The sequence below is a fragment of the Mandrillus leucophaeus genome, unplaced genomic scaffold (genome assembly GCF_000951045.1).
Source record: "Mandrillus leucophaeus isolate KB7577 unplaced genomic scaffold, Mleu.le_1.0 Scaffold4, whole genome shotgun sequence".
NCBI lineage: Eukaryota > Metazoa > Chordata > Mammalia > Primates > Cercopithecidae > Mandrillus > Mandrillus leucophaeus.
The window spans coordinates 4,885,288-4,902,703 of NW_012104253.1; the positions used below are offsets into that span (position 1 = coordinate 4,885,288).

General features: G+C 43.1%; 1 protein-coding gene across 1 annotated transcript in view; it reads left to right on the forward strand.

The window, feature by feature from the left end:
• Positions 1–17,416, forward strand: part of SETD3 (SET domain containing 3) — a 90,805-nt gene extending 73,389 nt beyond the window's left edge. The window contains exons 7-13 of the mRNA XM_011991651.1: positions 1,909–1,967; positions 2,780–2,894; positions 9,567–9,641; positions 10,800–10,966; positions 11,856–11,941; positions 15,825–15,985; positions 16,949–17,416. Coding sequence (XP_011847041.1) covers positions 1,909–1,967; positions 2,780–2,894; positions 9,567–9,641; positions 10,800–10,966; positions 11,856–11,941; positions 15,825–15,985; positions 16,949–17,398 — 1,113 coding nt within the window. The 3' untranslated portion in view covers positions 17,399–17,416. The remainder of the gene's footprint in view (positions 1–1,908; positions 1,968–2,779; positions 2,895–9,566; positions 9,642–10,799; positions 10,967–11,855; positions 11,942–15,824; positions 15,986–16,948) is intronic.

A 17,416-nucleotide genomic window follows, 5' to 3' on the forward strand; every position in this document is an offset into this window, starting at 1 on the left:
AACATGGCACAAGTATACATATGTAACAAACCTGCACGTTATGCACATGTACCCTAGAACTTAAAGTATAATAATAATAAATAAAATTTAAAAAAAAAAAAAAGAAAAGGGAGTGAGAAGCTTCAATCCTGTAGGATTCTCACCTGTCTTCACCAAGTTGGTGATCCTCCCAGCCCCCTCCCGCCGTAGGATTTCCCCATCTTCCTGTATCAGCTAGAAAATGCCCCTGGACAGTATGTTATTTTATATGTTGACTTACAATATGCCTGTATTAATTTCATTTTTTATCACAGAACACATTTTAAAAATTATGTGAATAGCCGGCTTGGCATGGTGGCTCATGCCTGTAATCTCAGCTCTTTGGAATGCCAAGGCGAGAGGATCACGAGGTCAGGAGTTCGAGAGCAGCTTGACCAATATGGTGAAACCTCGTCTTTACTAAAAACACACACACACACACACACACACACACACAAAATTAGCTGGGTGTGGTGGCACACGCTTATAGTTCCAGCTACTCGGGAGGCTGAGGCAGGAGAATCCATTGAACCCAGGAGGCTGAGGTTGCAGTGAGCTGAGATGGCGCCACTGCACTCCAGTCTGGGCAACAGAGCGAGACTCCATCTCAAAAAAAAAAAAAATAATTATGTGAATATATTTTTATATTTTGACATTTCTTCCAAAGGGTTAAAACTGGGCTAAAAGACTCAAGGGGGAGAGACGGGCACCTGGGAGCTAACACCCAATTGGCAGCCTTTTGTAATACATAATTTGCCTAAAATTGTGCACTGAGCACAAGCTTTTGTTTTCTAATTGATTTACGGTTTTAGCTACTTTTACCTCATCCCCTACTGTCCTGTGTAGGGTGCCAGCGAGTACATTACAGTGAGCGATGATAAATTACAGTGCACTTGTGATGCCAATGCATCAGGAGTGAAAACTGCAGGCTACATGGAGCTTCCTGCATTAACAGTGGTGCGGAGACCCGGCTTCAGCAGGATTTCATTTGTATCTCAGAAATAACCATTTGTTCGTTTGATCACTTACTACAATCTATCAGACTGTAATTGAAACTGAAGATTAAAATTATACTGTTACAGCTTTTAATTTCTTAATTGAGACAAAGTTTTTAAGTGCTTGAAAGGCCTAAGGTGGGGGACATGGTAAAGAGAGAATATGAAATCTATATAATTTCTCTTAAAAGTGAAGTTTTAGTATTTTTACCAAATATTCTCTTGTCCAGGAAAAAAGTAAAATTTAAATATGCTGATCTGTTGTCGTTATCCTGTGTGTTTGTGAAGTTTATTTTATAATCTCACAAACCTGCACTTCTCCTGATTTTCCGTGCTTGATCCGCATTTGCCGTGTATATGATTCATGTGCAAACACCAAGTTGATTCCCATCAAATGACTTAAGTCAGAGAGAAATGAAAGAGCTTCCAACTGATTAGAGTGCCTTTAATTGTTCCTTTTGTTGACATGGGATTTGAACCCTCTCAGAAGGCCTGTGTGGTACATCATGGCATGAGGTACAGAGCGGGGCCAGGACGGACCTGGCTTGGGCGGCTTCGCGTTTCTGCTTAAATCCAGTGCTCATCGCGTGGGTGTGCCTGCCTTTTGTAAAGTCGGTCCACCTTAAATTGTGTTTTGCGCGGTGTCCGTGGGTGCTGGTATCGAAATATGAAGAAGCAGATTTATGGCGGCTGCTGGGCACAACAAATTAAGTTGACAGTGATGTATGAGAGCATAACAGTGCGATGATCCCTCTGTAGCGCGGCTGGACGCCGCCTGCTTCATTTGGCTCTTGTTAGGATCTGTTAGGCAGCTAAATAATGAAATTCCGCTGACTGATTTCTGTTTTCCCTTTTTCTCTTTTCACCTCTGCTTTCTAAAACTTCTAATTCCCAGACCCATCCTCATGCCAACAAACTGCCCTTGAAGGATTCTTTCACTTATGAAGACTACAGGTTGGTGTGGGCTGTGTGTGTGCCTGTGTGTTGGGGGTGGTTTCTCAGTGAAGTGGGATCCTGGAAGGGAGGGAAAGGCTTCAGTGAGAAGTGACCTGCTGTGACCATTAAAGCATCCGAACAGAGCTCCTCTTTCAGAAGTTATCATGAGCAGCTTGGATGAGTATCGGCATTTTCATAGCCACATAGAAATTGCCATTAACCTGTCATGGCAGGGGATTAGCTGAGGTAGCCAAATGCTACTTGAGATTAACATTAGTGTAGGGTGGTCCTATGGATTTTTCTTTTCTTATTTAAAAAAGACTCTGTTAGTGTAAAATGGGGACTTTTTTTGAACGGAGAGATTTAATTCACTGCACAGTGTAATAAAAAAGTCACGTTTTACATTTCTTACAATTCATAGAGGATTTCTGATCAGAAAGGAGTTTTATGGTTTGCTTTTCAATGAGGCTTAAAATAGGTGCAGAGTCAGCATTTGGGCAAAAGCGGGTTGGGTTGGGGGGTGTAGGGGAGTAGGTTTTGTGAGTCATGAAGACCCAGGAAGGGGCCTGAGCCCTGCGCAAAGCCCTCTTTCCGGCTCTGCCTCTTGGGAACAGTCTCCCTTAAGCACTCAGTCCTGCATTTCCCCTGGCTCTTTTTAAAACCCTGGGTTTGTTTTTAAATAATGATGAAGACCAAACATCACCTTTGTTACTTAGGAAAAGACTTTGTACGTTTGTAAGAGGTCAGACCTAAATTTTTGGTTATGTTATTTCTTACTGCAATTGGCTTTTAAATGTTCCAACCTTAAATCACCATTTGTCTTGTTATAGGTGGGCAGTCTCTTCTGTTATGACGAGGCAAAACCAAATTCCCACAGAGGATGGTTCCCGGGTGACCCTGGCTCTGATTCCTTTATGGGACATGTGTAACCACACCAACGGCCTGGTAACGACCTCTTCTCCTGTGTTGTGTTGAATCTGGGAGGCTGTTGTTGCTAAGCTTTGGGAGGGGGCTGTTATTCCACCTACCCATCGTACTCCCCCCTGCTGCCTCCCTTCAAAAGGAACAAACAAAACCAAACCGGCCACTCCTCCCCACCGCCCACAAATAGAAGCTGGTATTTTTCTTTTACTGCATTGACTAATACGGAAAACTGGGAGCTTGAATCTTATACCATTTTCAAAAGCCGCAGTGAACTACGTGTATTTGCTAAGCCATAATTCCAGCCTCAGCATTCATTTTCTTATCTTATTGTACCACAGACTAACCAAAGTTTCTTTTTACTTATTCTCTTTAAAATGCTCATTTATTGGGGGAAAAAATCGTATTTCTCATTTTTCCTTTTGTGTCTTCTTTGCTGACTGTCTTGTTTCCAGTTCTGTACTTTTGATTCTTTCTCGTCCCTGTCCCTTCCCCTGACCATGTTTATGAACCTGTTTTTGTTACAGGGCCTGTGGGGTGGGAGGAGGGGCTGGTGCCTTCGGCTCCTTGCCTTTGAATGCAGGAGTCAGCTGGCATCATCACACCTGGGAAGCCTGGGGAGGAGGAAATTGTATTATTATGGTTTCCCACAGCTGGGAAGAGGAGGAGGCTGGCTCTGTTTCTCCACATTCTTCGAATTCCAGGCAGCAGCATGGGTGAAGCGCTCTGTGCTCTGTGAGAGAGTTGTCTGATAAAGATGTCCTGATATTAGTAGGCAGAAATATGATACATTTCGGATCATTTTGAAATATCATACTTTATACTAGTATACTGTTTGATTAGGTTTTATGTTCATCTTTTCTCTGTCAGCTTTCCTTGTGATTAGCAGTATTATAAATAGAATAAAGAAATGCCATGAATGATTATTTCACATTGAATTCCCCAGAATGGCCAGAACACACGTAGTGTGCGCCAGACACTGAAGGCAGAATATCCTAGTGCTAATTTGGGAAGGTCTAGCAACAAGTATGCTCTTGAATCTTAAAAGTATTTAAATTGTGGCAAGAAAGAATAGTTCCACTTTTGTAATTACATTTTTACCTTTAGATATGCTTAATTTAATTAGTAATAAATACTAAGACATAATAGCGTGTTTTATAACTTATTTTCATTGAATATACTTTTACATTTTTTGTTTTCTTTTTCTTCAGAGGTATTTTTAATTGATCATAAGCTTGAAATTTAAAAAATCTTCAAATAGCTTTTAATACCTGACTGTAGTATTTTTCTTTTTCTTTTTTTGAATTGGATCATTTTTTCTCAAACTCAATTGATTATTAGAGTTCTTTTTAATAAAATTAAAGCATTAATGCTTGGTTTTACTCTAAACAAAAAGAATTAACACAGGAGCCTCTGTAGTAAGGTGAGCAGTGCCCTACCCCCAGCCTCATGGCCCACCTGGTGGCACTGAGACCACCACCAGGCCACCGTGGTCCCTAGCAAAGCTTCCATCCATTGGCACCTCACACACTCGTCTGCACATTGATTTTTATTTGGCTTCCATGTAAATAGGATAAAACAATTCCTTTTCCCCTACCAAATGTTAAAAAAAAAAAAAAAAAAAAAAAAGGTTAGTTTATCTCAAAATAAAAGTAATAAATTAATGACAACCAATGCTGTATTTTCCCTAATACGACTTACGTACTTTTTAACCTGCCACAGTCCTGGCAGAAGCAGTGCTAACCTGTAGAAGGTTTATTCAGGATGCTGGCACTTTGTCTTACAGTGGTTATGTTCCTGACATTCTGCACTCTGCACTCTTGCTGAACTGTTTCCCATTGTAATTATAAGACTTCATGGGAAATTTTCTGGGGTAGAATTTGAGAAATTCTATTTTAACGCTACAGAGTTGTATATGATACGTGTTACAGTTAATGTCTTTTTAAAAATAAAGTCTTGAAATCAAGGCTCGCCTTTTAAGACAAGAGATTTTCTTTTTTGTGTGCGTCTATCCTGACGATCATCATCTTATTGTCAGTCTACCCTGACTATCACTCAGGGAGTAGGTAGAATTTGTAACCCAGCAACGCTGTCTGCTTCTAACAATATCCCAAAAACCTGATTATGGTAGTAGAAACAGAAGAATCAAGTCAGTAACAGTAATTCCAAACCAGTGACAGCAAGGAAATGCTAAAGAAAGTAAGGGGCTGGATGAACACCTAGGCTAGAGATTCTGGTGAATATGAACTAATTTCCTAGCCACTCAGAGAAATAAATGTAGAAAGGGTTATAAGGTATGGTACTAAGCTGGAAGAAACAACGTATCTTTATATCTTGCATGATTTGTTCAAACTTAATGTAAGCAGCAGGTTTCCTTTGTTGAGGGTTTTTCGGTTGATATGAGAAGGACACTTCTAAGTGACTGATAGACAGTGGTATTAGTTCCCTTACAGAGAATATGTTGGAATAATCAGCGCTTGCATTTGGATCTGCGACTCTACCAGGTGGGATGAAAGGGCAGCTGGAAATCCAAGCACAACGGAGGGAAGTTCTTTTTCAAGGTCCTTCTGTTTGTATATTGAAAAGAAAATCTAAAACATTTAGATTTAGATGAGTCTGACAGTCTCAAAAGTCCATTTTTACAATAGCAGACAAGTCTCTCCCAACAGCCTGTCCCCCCACACCCTCCGTGCACACAGGTCTGACTCACCTCTGGTTCCCCGCTGTTCCTCAGACACCAGCAGATTCCTTCGCTCTTGCTGTCACTTCTGCCTAAAACCCCCCATTCCTTAGGCACTTATGGGACTCGCTCGTAGACCTCCTGTAGCGTGGCTGCCCTGAGCACCCTGTGTAGAATGACTGCGCCTCCAGCCCACCCACCCGGCTGCCCTGTCCTGTTGCGTTTCCCTCTGTTGTCCAGATCCTCTGTTTCTGCCTTTTAAACAAACTATTGTTGGTTCACCCCCTGCCTCCCATTAGAATGGAAGAGCCATGAACGCAGGTGATTTTGGGGGAGGGTCTGTTTTGTTCGTTGCTATATCCCTGTGCCTGGTATTTTTTTAATGAATTCATGAGTGGTGAATAAATGAGTGTGAAAACCCCACGCCTAGGCAAAAAGATCAGAAAGAAATAAACCAAAATGTTAACGTGATTGTGATCTGTTTTTTCTTTGTTTTTTAAAAATATTTTCCAAATTTTATTTGATGACCCTGTATTACTTTTTCCCCCTTCCACCATGAAATCAATATAATACATATTTGTTGAAGAAAATTTGAAAAACACAGAAAAGAAAATGTAAATGATCTACAGATCTTCCCTCTGTTCCCAGCTTAGGAATGTATGTGTGTGTATATCATGCTCCTCCTCCTATGTTACTTTTAATATGGAAAATAGAATACAGCTGTGCACCAAGTGTGCCGTCGAGTTACCAAACCAGCCATAGACGTGAGTGGTGTGCGCCGCAGGCAGGAGGTGGCTTTCAGGGAGTAGGGCTCCGTGGAGCTGCTGGAGGCTTCCACTCCCTGCTGGGTTCCTCCTCCAGCATTGCCAACAAACTCCGGCTGCCACCCGCTCACCTCCCCTGGGCACACTTGAGGCTCCTGTGGGGCTATTCTCAGTTCCACGTGCTTTTATATATACGTATATACATAAATTTTTTTCTCCCTATGTCTCTTTCCCACTAGATGTCCCTATGGGTAGGGACTGAGATTTTTCATGCCATTTTTCAGTTGCCTAGGTTAGGGCCTGGCATAGGATGACACTCAATATTTGTAGAAGGGAAGTTAGCTGGCAGTGTGGGAGGCAGGAAGCGGCACGTGGAGCTGGGCAAGAAGGAGGTGGAAGGACCCTGTCCTTGCTTGACGTCAGGAGGCTGCCCCTGCACCAGCCCTGGCCCTCCCAAACCCTCCCTTCCTAGTCGGGCTTCAAGTCAGACCTGGTCAGTGGCTGCAGATTTCTGGGCGTAGGTGGGAAGTTCCTGGGGCTCCTGCCAGAAGGCCCTTGCTGAGCAGTGGGGTCCTAACAGCCTTGGAAGACCCCTCTGCAGGCCCGCCCTGGGAGGGCTCTGCTCTGAGAGAGTCCTCTAGAAACCTGGCTTCACGCAAAGGAAAGGCGAGGCCTGTGCTTCCGCCTGCGGTTCTTTGCATTGAGACACACTTTGATACCATCCTAGAGGAAGTGTTTGGCAGTGCCACACAAAGCAGTTAGACACTCAGCCTCCAAACGTTCTGACCCTTGCTGAGAAAGGGCTACAGACTGGGGCGGGATCCAGCCTGTTTGCCTGTCAGGGTTGCTGTGGACATGTTAAGCCATATCTTGGAGCTTGACGTCTGCCGAGAGTGGGAAATAATCTGTAAAATACCCTTAAACACCCATAATCCTTTCTCCACAATCTCCCTCAATTTTCTCTTCCTTCCTCTAACTTTCCTCCTGTTTGTGCTGCTGGCAGGTCCCTGTGTACCTGTACCGCCAGCACCCTGGAGTGCCTGGATTCCCTCCTGGGAGTTTCCCATATGGGCAGTTTCTCATTCCACTTTGTTGTCAAGGTGATGTTTTGGGGTCAGAAAAGTACATCCAGTGTTGGGCAGGAACTTCCTGGAGTTGATTTTAATACAATTGAAGTGTTTAAAATGTTCTGCGAGTGAAATGTTCTAGAATACTTGGCTTCGTTTATTTCTCATTGCTGCCTATTTCTCATTGGTCTTTGCAGATCAGAACCTTGAAGGACTCTTAGACATAAGGTTAATAAACCATATTTATTCTTGGGATATTGAGTTTAAAGATTCGTGTTATATGGCCTTCCATCCCAAAATGCCATTCCCTAGACTCAAAAGTCATCTTTTGAATCCAAGCTGTTGATGCCTTATTAGCAAGGAGCACTTGTGGCTGCTGTGAGTCTTTGATTCTCCAGGATAAAATGAGTAGGTCAGGCCGGGCGCAATGGCTCAAGCCTGTAATCCCAGTTCTTTGGGAGGCCGAGACCATCCTGGCTAACACGGTGAAACCCCGTCTCTACTAAAAAAAAAAATACAAAAAACTAGCCAGGCGAGGTGGCGGGCACCTGTAGTCCCAGCTACTCGGAGACTGAGGCAGGAGAATGGCGGGAGGCGGAGCTTGCAGTGAGCTGAGATCTGGCCACTGCACTCCAGCCTGGGCGACAGAGCGAGACTCCGTCTCAAAAAAAAAAAAAAAAAAAAAAGTGAGTAGGTCAAAAAGTAATCAGTGACCATCAGGAGACAATCTAAGAGATTGGGCACTGCTCTAAAAGACAGGACTCTGAGAAGGAGCTTTTAATAGAAGCTGGGGACCCTTTCCATTCCCCTGGGGGTTCATGCATCACGTGAATATTCCCAAAGGCCACTTCAGGTTTTAGGTTCTGTGTGCTGAGCACTCGGGACACAGAGATCAACAAGGGGCTCTGGCTTTCAAGTCTGACTGATGGGGAGACAGGTGCACAGATGACATGACTTGGGCTGGAGGGTGTAAGGACTGGGCTGTGGGAGTGCGCAGGAGGGTGGGGTGAGGAGGGGTTCCCCGAGAAGCCAGGCCACAACAGGAGTAGAAGGAACTGTCAGGCTGGAGGGAACTGGGGCGGCAGGTGGGTGGCAGTTCCTGAAGCTGGAGGGAAGCGTGAGCTGCCTCCGTATTCGGCCGTGCTCAGGAACTTGGGGTTTATTCCGAAGGTAGAGCGGAATCATAGGAAGATTTTGAACAGGAGAGTGACATCGTACAATTAGCAACTCCGGAAGGACAGTATTGGATTTTGAGACTAGGTCCCAAAAGTTGGAAGGTTTTTGCAAAAAACAAGCTAGGCGAGAAGGAATAAGGACTCTAGCCACGCAGAGGAATGAGGAAGAAAGTCATCCAAATGGTAGTATTTACTAGATGAAATGCTGACCAGGTGAGATGTGAGGGTTTCCTTGTAACTTGTGTCCAGAGGCCATGACATTGGCTGACCTTCACTACGATAGGAGAGCTTAGAAGGAGACGCAGTTTTGGGGTGTAGTGAGAGGGTTTTCTATGTTTATTTCTAATGGACCTAGAAACTCTCACATTATATTTCTCAGCGGAAATAGAGGGAATAAGAAACAACAAAGTTATTTTATTTTGCCTTTGCATGCTTGAAAGTTTTAATTTCTTTAATTCAGATCATATATCCATAATTCAGAAATAGAGCTTTTGTTTTCCCTGATTCTTTATCCAATGGAAAACCCACTTTGGTTTCTTAATGGCCAAACATTACATAAAGATAATACTTGCAAACAAATGAGGGTAGTGCAGGTCATCAGTGAACTGAAAGGAGGCTTAGGTGCGCCTGTGGGAGGCGTGGCCTGTGGGCTTACTGCCCTCACTGCTGCCAGGGAGGCCCAGAGGCGATTGTGTTTTGTTGAGTCCAGCAAGTGATACTACAGTCTCTTTATCCAACCGTACTTCCTTTATTTCAGGTGTGTAATTTTGCATAATCATCTCTGATGTAACTAGAGTTAACCTCAGTGCTCAAGCAGTTCTTTGCCCCATTTTCCAAAGCACTCAGATGCACCCTTTTGGGTACCTTTGGATCCCCTTTCTCCTCTGATTGCCAGAAACAAGTTCATGATTAAGTGAAATGTGCATGTGTTTGCCAGAAACCAGTTCATGATTAAGTGAAATGTGCAGGTGTTTGCCTCACCATCATTTCCTTCCTTCTCCCGGGGCTAGATCACTACCGGTTACAACCTGGAAGATGACCGCTGTGAGTGTGTGGCTCTGCAGGATTTCCGGGCTGGAGAGCAGGTGGGTCTCGTGGCATCTCACAAAATGTGAATCAGCCATTGGGCACTAAGTTAACACTGTGTTGGTAGTCTTAAAAAGGAACTTAGGAAAAAAAATGTGGAATTCAAATTGAGGATTGTTTTTCTGGAATGCATCTTGAGACCTGAACCCGTAGTACACATGTTCACTTGTGCTTCACTCACTTGTTGTGCTCTGCATTGTGCTTTGGGTCCACAGAGAAAAGTATTTAAACACAGTTATTGGCACAATTGGCCTAATATTTGTAAATATTTATAACACTGTTAACTAAAAATAAAGTGTGTTATGACACTAAAACAATTTTTAAAATTTCATAAACTGTGTTGCCTTTATTTTTTCTACTGATTTATTTTTTCTTCTTTATAAGAGTATTTAAGGGGCAAAAGCAAGGGAATCTGTTGTCTTACACTTTCACTTTAATCTCAGATTTTTTAATCTAGTAGTTTGGGTGGGAGGAGGGGTAAGCCTTTGGGTGAGTTTGAAAATATGTGTCTATAAATTCCCACATTCTATCAGTCTACACCCAAGCAGACAGTACAGACATGGAACTCACATCCGTAATTGACATTCCAGTTGAGACAAAATGAAAAATATTTGTCTAGCAAAGTACTGATCTGTTCCTTCTTTAGAAAAGTTTATAAACCCACCTGCTAGGTGCAGGATTAATTGCCACAGGATCTAGAAATAAGTTTCTGACAGATACTGCTTTACAGTTCCAGAAAAGACCCTGCTGTATTAAAAGGATGGGAAGAACTTGGTGAATTTTAAAATGCAGTCTTCCAGAAATAGCTTTGCTGTGCTTTGAAAGAAGAGGATTATAATAGAGGCCTGGTGACCCCAGGCACCTGGGGTCCTTTGAGTAGTAGTAAGGCCTTTGGTGGTGCTTTCTCCTGGTCTCGCCTCTCCACGCGGTGGTGGAAGTGGGTGCTTGGTCTCAGACGGTTTGGGAAGTTGGGAAAATTGCACGGCGTCACCCTTGCAACCTGTGCCAAACAGGTGTATCAATACTTTCAGCTATTTCGTGTCATTAATGTAAAGTAGCATTAAATATATGAGCACTAAGCCTTTGCCCTGCCCTGTGTTAAGAATACACGCCAAGTTTGTCTCATGCCCTTTTCTTTTTTCTTTACTGCATCTCAGATTTACATTTTTTATGGCACTCGATCCAATGCAGAGTTTGTGATCCACAGTGGTTTTTTCTTTGACAATAACTCCCACGACAGAGTGAAAATAAAGCTTGGAGTGAGTAAAAGTGACAGACTCTACGCCATGAAGGCCGAGGTCTTGGCTCGTGCCGGCATCCCCACGTACGTAGAAAACCATTGGTTGGCCCTTTCCTGCAGTGCTTGAACTATTTCCAGTTGCATAGTGTTTAATTGGTGTGTTAATAAAACTTCTCTCCAGTAGTTTGTCTTAATCCGTTTATCCCTGTGGCACAGCAAATTTAAGCCATGGCGACGCTCGGTGACTTACCAGCGTTTTCAGATAAACATAATTGTGTCGTTGGGCGCATTCACAGTCAGTTCTGAGGGATATGGCCTGAAATCCTCATTAAGTTAAATAAGTACTTTCGTATCGTTCATGTCTTTCACCTTGAAAAGGTTAATGGCCTGGATCAATTTGTTTCATTTAATTCTTTGCTACCATTAGTTTCTGTAATGAAGTCATGATCCTCAGTGATTTCAAGAATTTCTAGTTAAATTCCTTAAGATTTTCTTGCATTTGAGGCATAAAATGATAAAGAAGACAGGAATTATGATTCATTAGTTCTCCAGGGAATGGAGGAACCATTCTTAATGAAAATGGATTATCCAGACCTTTTTTTATTGAACTTGTCAATATTTGATTAATGATTTAAAGTGTGAACTCAACATAAATTATTGTTAACACTTTTAAAAAACCATGTGTACGTTTAATGTTTTGAATGTGTTGTGTGCAACCCGAGATTACAGCTGTCAGGCTCTCGGAAAAGCTGGCGAGGATGGACTCCAATTCTGGATGTCCACTTCCATCCGCCCCAGCCTGTGGCCTTTTGCAAGGGCTGAAAATCATGCTCACAGTTCAGATGAGGAGCTGGGATCTTCCAGCTCGGCTCTCCTTGAGGACAGCCACACGTGCTGTAGACTGTAGGGATCTCACTTTGGAGCAGGTGGGTAGCCGCAGCAGGGTGACTGATGCTGCTTTCTGCTTTGTCAGTTCCAGCGTCTTTGCGTTGCATTTTACGGAGCCGCCCATCTCTGCTCAGCTTTTGGCTTTTCTCCGAGTATTCTGCATGACTGAAGGTACGTCATTTCAGGAAAAAAGAGATGTTGACTTTTTTATTTTTAAATCATGGAAGTGTAAAGCATAGGGGTTCGGATTATAGGTAAAGTGGATTAAAACTACAATACTTTTGGGAAGAGGCAAGATGGCAATACTGGAGAAAGAAGAAATTGATTTGTTTTACCCTAGAAATGTTTTATTAAATCCTCAATGTGTTGTCAATATTAATTTGTAATATGCAAATAATTCTCAACTGCATTTGAGGAAAACTTAAAGCATCTTGGATCAGGTAAATATATCAAAATTCTACATTTGTAGCCTGACAGAGCCTCATTTCACTCACAGGGCACTAGTCTTTTTCACTTAGATAGAGCAGTTCAGGATCAGTTGATCCTGTGATGTTGTGTAGTCAGCTGTGGCATACGTGGACCGTAGGACTTTATTTGTTAACCTACTCTGCATTCTAAATCTGAAATTGCCAGCAAGCATTTTAATGCCAAGCATCCTGTTAGAGTAAATAACATTGCAAACAGAATCTGCGTAGAACACAAAATGTTCCTGGCTACAGCCTCTTATTTCAGGCCCAGAAAGAGTTAAGTATATGTATTGAGCATCTACTTTTGCATTTGCTTAAAACAAGTCATTTGGGGTTTCTTATACTGACATTTGACCTCTCATGGTTGTGTTTTTATTTTTCATACTAAGATGTATCTTACAAATTTCCTGGTCCTGAGGTTTCATTTTTAAGTGTGTGTGTGTGTGTGTGTGTGTGTGTGTGTGTGTTACTGTTGTAAACTGCCTTAAATCCTGTGCTGAACAGACTGAGTAGGAATGAGTAAATGAGTGTTTGACTGAGTGAACAGACAAAAAAGTGTTCTGGATGGAAGCTGCCCAAGCACTTCCTTGGTCGGAGGAAGCAGTCGTGGCCCATGCAGGGGAAGCTGCTGTGCTCAGCGGTCACTGGCTTTGGTTTTAATGTCTGGATCCAGGGAGCAGTGCTGCACAAGTCGAGGGCTTGACGTCATGCTGGAGGCAGAAAAAACCTAGTTCCAAAACAGAGAGAGGCAGTTCACACACCAACCGCAGAACCCAAACTGAGATACAGTCATTGTTCCTTATAAGCAACCCTATCGCCCAGATTTACAGTTATTCAAGTGGGAGTGTTGGTGCTTTTTGTACTTTGGTAATGGTTCATCAATTCAATTTAATGAACACGAGTTAAGGAGTTAACTGTGAGCTTTTCTTGCTTATATGTGGATACAAAATTAAATGTTGCAGTTCATATACTCAAGGAATTTATAATTAAGAGAGGTGATGGTGATGATATTCCTAGAATTTGTGAAGCATTCACTGTGTGCCAGGTATGATGCTAAATGTGGTACATGCTTAATTTTAATCCCATCAGCCTTGATTGATAAGTGTTCCCATTTTACTGATGTAGAGATTCCACTTCAAAGAGGATAAGTATTAGCTGGGCGTGGTAGCACAAGCCTCTAGTCCCAGCTACTCAGGAGGCTGAGGTAGGAGGATTGTTTGAGCCTGGGAGGTAAAGGCTGAGTAAGACCCGGCTAGGGGGGGAAAAAAAAGAGAATAAAGTTGGCTGAATGCTATGGCTCATGACTGTAATCCCAGCACTTTGGGAAGTGGGAGGATTGATTGAGCCTGGAAGCTTGAGGCTACAGTGAGCCGTGATCTTGCCACTGCACCCCAGCCTGGGCAACAGAGCAAGACCCTGTCTAAAAACAAACAAACAAAAAACCCAGAGGATAAGTAACTTGGCCAAGGTTGCTCAGTAAGCAAGTAATGACCCTGACTTAGAACCCAGCTCTGTTAACTCCAGAGCCCATGCGCAGACATCCCACGTTGCTCTTACTGGTTCAAGAATAACATAGTACATGGAAAAAAGTGTTAGTACTCTAGGGGTCTGGAGGAAAGACATTTGAGTTAAACCCTGGAGCTCAGTGATGGTTCGGACATGGTAGAGCAGGAGGTGAGGGGTGTAGCTGAAGACCTTTAGCAGAGGGAGGAGCTTGAGCAGGAGCCAGGGAGAGGGTGGAGGGCACTGGGCTCTTTGCTCTCTGGAGTGAGCATACACCATGGTGGCCAGAATGAGGGGCAGGGATAATTTGCAGGCCCTGTGTGCTGGAGGCAAGCTCAGGAGGGTTCTTGCTGCAGGAGCTCCCGGTCAGCTCCTGCTCTCCAGGCAGGCCACATGCTACATTGTCTTACTCCCCCTTTTGTAGGCTTTATTTCTCCAGGAATGTGAAATGAGTCCAGTTTCACTTTTAAAAAACGAGCGGAGGGAAAGCTCTGCTGCACACCTGCAGCTTCCATCGTTGCAGAGTGCGACTTGGGCAGATTGAGAGAGGAGATGAAGGAAGGAAACAGTAACCTTCATATTGGGGGCCTTTGAAAAGCACTTTCAACCACTAAGAAAGCTTAAAAAAAGCCAGAACTTCCGTGTTGTATACAAAGAATATAAAATGAAGACTCAAAACTAAAAATCCTGAATTTCATCATGGTCTTCACTAACAAATACAAGTTAATAAACTTCTTTTTTGAACATTAGATAGCCTGTTTTCTTAAAACTGCTGGAATCCTTTTAGGTCTGTTGATTCTCTTTAGTTTCTCTCTAGTCATAGGCAATTTGTCATGTCAAGACAATTGCTGGGTCTTTGAATTACTCTAACTAATACTAATAAAAGTTTGGTTTGCTGGCAGCAGTTCTTCAGTTTGAATTGTAAATAGTGACAGCTGCGAGGCATTTTGCTCTGAAAGAGACACTGTCTCCTAATCGCATAAGAAGCATGGGTCTGTTTCTTGAGCATGAATAGGATCGGCTTGTTTTGGTTTTGGAGATAATGTGCCGGGAGATAAAATGCTAAGAGCAGTTGCTGAATTCTTTCCTCTTCTTAAATATATTTGGAGATAATTGAGATGTTCACTTGTGTGTATTTGTAATTCCTATGTAAATTCCTGACAAGTGAGAGAGATGGGCATATTTTTCATTAACTAAGATTTTTTTTTTTTTGAGACAGGGTCTCGCTCGGTTTCCCAGGCTGGAGTGCAGTGCTCACTGCAGTCACCACCTCCTGGGTTGGAGGCATCCACCACCTCAGCCTCTTGAGTAGCTGGGACTACAGGTGTGCGCCACCACACCTGCCTCATTTTTGTATTTTTTGTAGAGATGGGATTTCGCCACATTGCCCAGGTTGGTCTCAAACGCCTGGGCTCAAGTGATCCACCCACCTTGGCTTCCCGAAGTGCTGGGATTACAGGCGTGAGCCACCGCGCCCAGCCCGTTAACCCAGATTTTCATAGTGCTCCTGATGGTAGCACTGTTTGATTGAGGCTCTTGTTTCTTTCAGTTTGTGGCTTGTTACAAAAATGGCTTAAATAGCTTGGTCAGGTCACCTACGAGAATAAGTGCCAATCATATTTACAGTTATGGGCTCACAGGATTGTTGTGGCTCTAGTTCCTTTCACTGTTTACATTGTCCACCTAAATGTCCTTTTTGACTGGGTTGATGTTACTGAGCTTATGGCTAGCAAAAAGGGTATTGTCAAAATAGGGAGTCCATGGCTGTCGACTGTCTTTAAAAAGTATCTTGTGAAACTGTCTAAAGGCTCTCAGTGTCCCTCATAGAAACAGTGAAAAATGGAGTGCTACCAAGGCTTGATCTGGACTCCAAATGAAGAAGGCCTGACCTGGTGTTGCTCCCCAAAATTTAGCTCTGCTCTACTTTGGGGAATCTAGGAGTGTCCTGGCCCATTGCACAGGGACAGCTTTTACTGTGGGAAAATGACATTGTTGGAAACAATATTTTCTAAGGTGGATTGCTTGTTCAAATGAGAAGGAGTGCTGTGTTTTCCTCCTAGCATTGCCATTTGTATTTCTTGTAGAAGAACTGAAAGAACACTTACTGGGAGACAGCGCTATTGATAGAATCTTCACCTTGGGGAACTCGGAATTTCCTGTTAGCTGGGACAACGAGGTCAAACTTTGGACGTTTCTTGAAGATAGAGCCTCACTTCTTTTAAAAACATACAAAACAACTATTGAGGTAATTAGACTAAATTAATGAGGATTTGAACTTTGTTGTGTTGTTAAGATGTTTAATGAGACTTGGTGCGGTGGCTCAGAGCGCCTGTAATCCCAGCACTTTGGGAGGCCGAGGAGGGCAGATCACGAGGTCAGAAGTTCAAGACAGGCCTGGCCAACTTGGTGAAACCCCATCCCTACTAAAAATACAAAAATTAGCTGGGCGTGGTCTGTAATCCCAGCTACTCGGGAGGCTGAGGCAGCAGCATCGCTTGAACCCAGGAGGCGGAGGTTGCAGTGAACCGAGATCTCGCCACTGCATTCCAGCCTGGGCGACAGAGCAAGACTCGTCTCAAAAAAAAAGAGATGTTTAATGAGAGATTTCTTGTTAATTCTAAACTACTCTAATAGTTTAGCAAAATGATTGCATTTGAAATTTTCCATTTGTTTAACAAAAAAAATCATATTTAGGCATTATTAGAAGATATATTTTTTAAAGTATTTAATACTTTTTTATAATTTCTAATTCACATGACTTCACAAACGTTTTCATTTGTGCTTTTTAAGTTCACTATTGAGTCACCAACTTCAAATACGTCTTTCTCATTCATTCGTTCCTTCACTGTTGCCATTCACCCACGTGCTGCCCTGGGGCTACATCAGTGCCCAAGATGGACAGGATGAGTTTTAAATCAGTGAAGTTCCCTGACAGATGGGGTAGCACTGTTTGATTTAGGCTCTTCTTTCTGGTTTTGTAACAGTTTCATTGAGATATAATTTATATACAATAAAAGGCACACTTCTGAAGCATACATTTTGATGTGAGTGTCTGGTCATGTGACCACCTGCCCAGTCAAGTGTTAGAACCTCCTGTCACCCCAAAAAATTCCCTCATGTCCCCAGCCACAGCCGTGGTGCCCTCTGTCTCTATAGTTTTGCTGATTTAGACTTCTTGTAATTAATTTTGCTCTTTTTTGTTTTCCAGGAAGATAAATCCGTCTTGAAAAACCAGGATCTTTCTGTTCGTGCAAAAATGGCCATCAAATTGCGCTTAGGTGAGAAAGAGATTTTGGAAAAAGCAGTAAAGAGTGCAGCTGTCAACCGGGAATTCTACCGCCAGCAGATGGAGGAAAAGGCTCCGCTTCCCAAATATGAAGAGGGTAACCTTGGGCTGTTGGAGAGCAGCGTGGGGGACTCGAGGCTCCCCCTGGTCTTGAGAAACCTCGAGGAGGAGGCTGGAGTGCAGGATGCTTTGAACATCAGAGAGGCCATCAGCAAAGCACAGGCCACAGAGAACGGGCTTGTAAACGGTGAAAACTCTGTCCCTAATGGGACCAGGTCCGAAAATGAAAATCTCAATCAAGAAGAAAGTAAAAGAGCAGCTGAAGACGCCAAAGGATCTTCTTCAGACAGCACTGCTGAAGTTAAGGAGTAGCTCGAGGTGAAGCTGGAT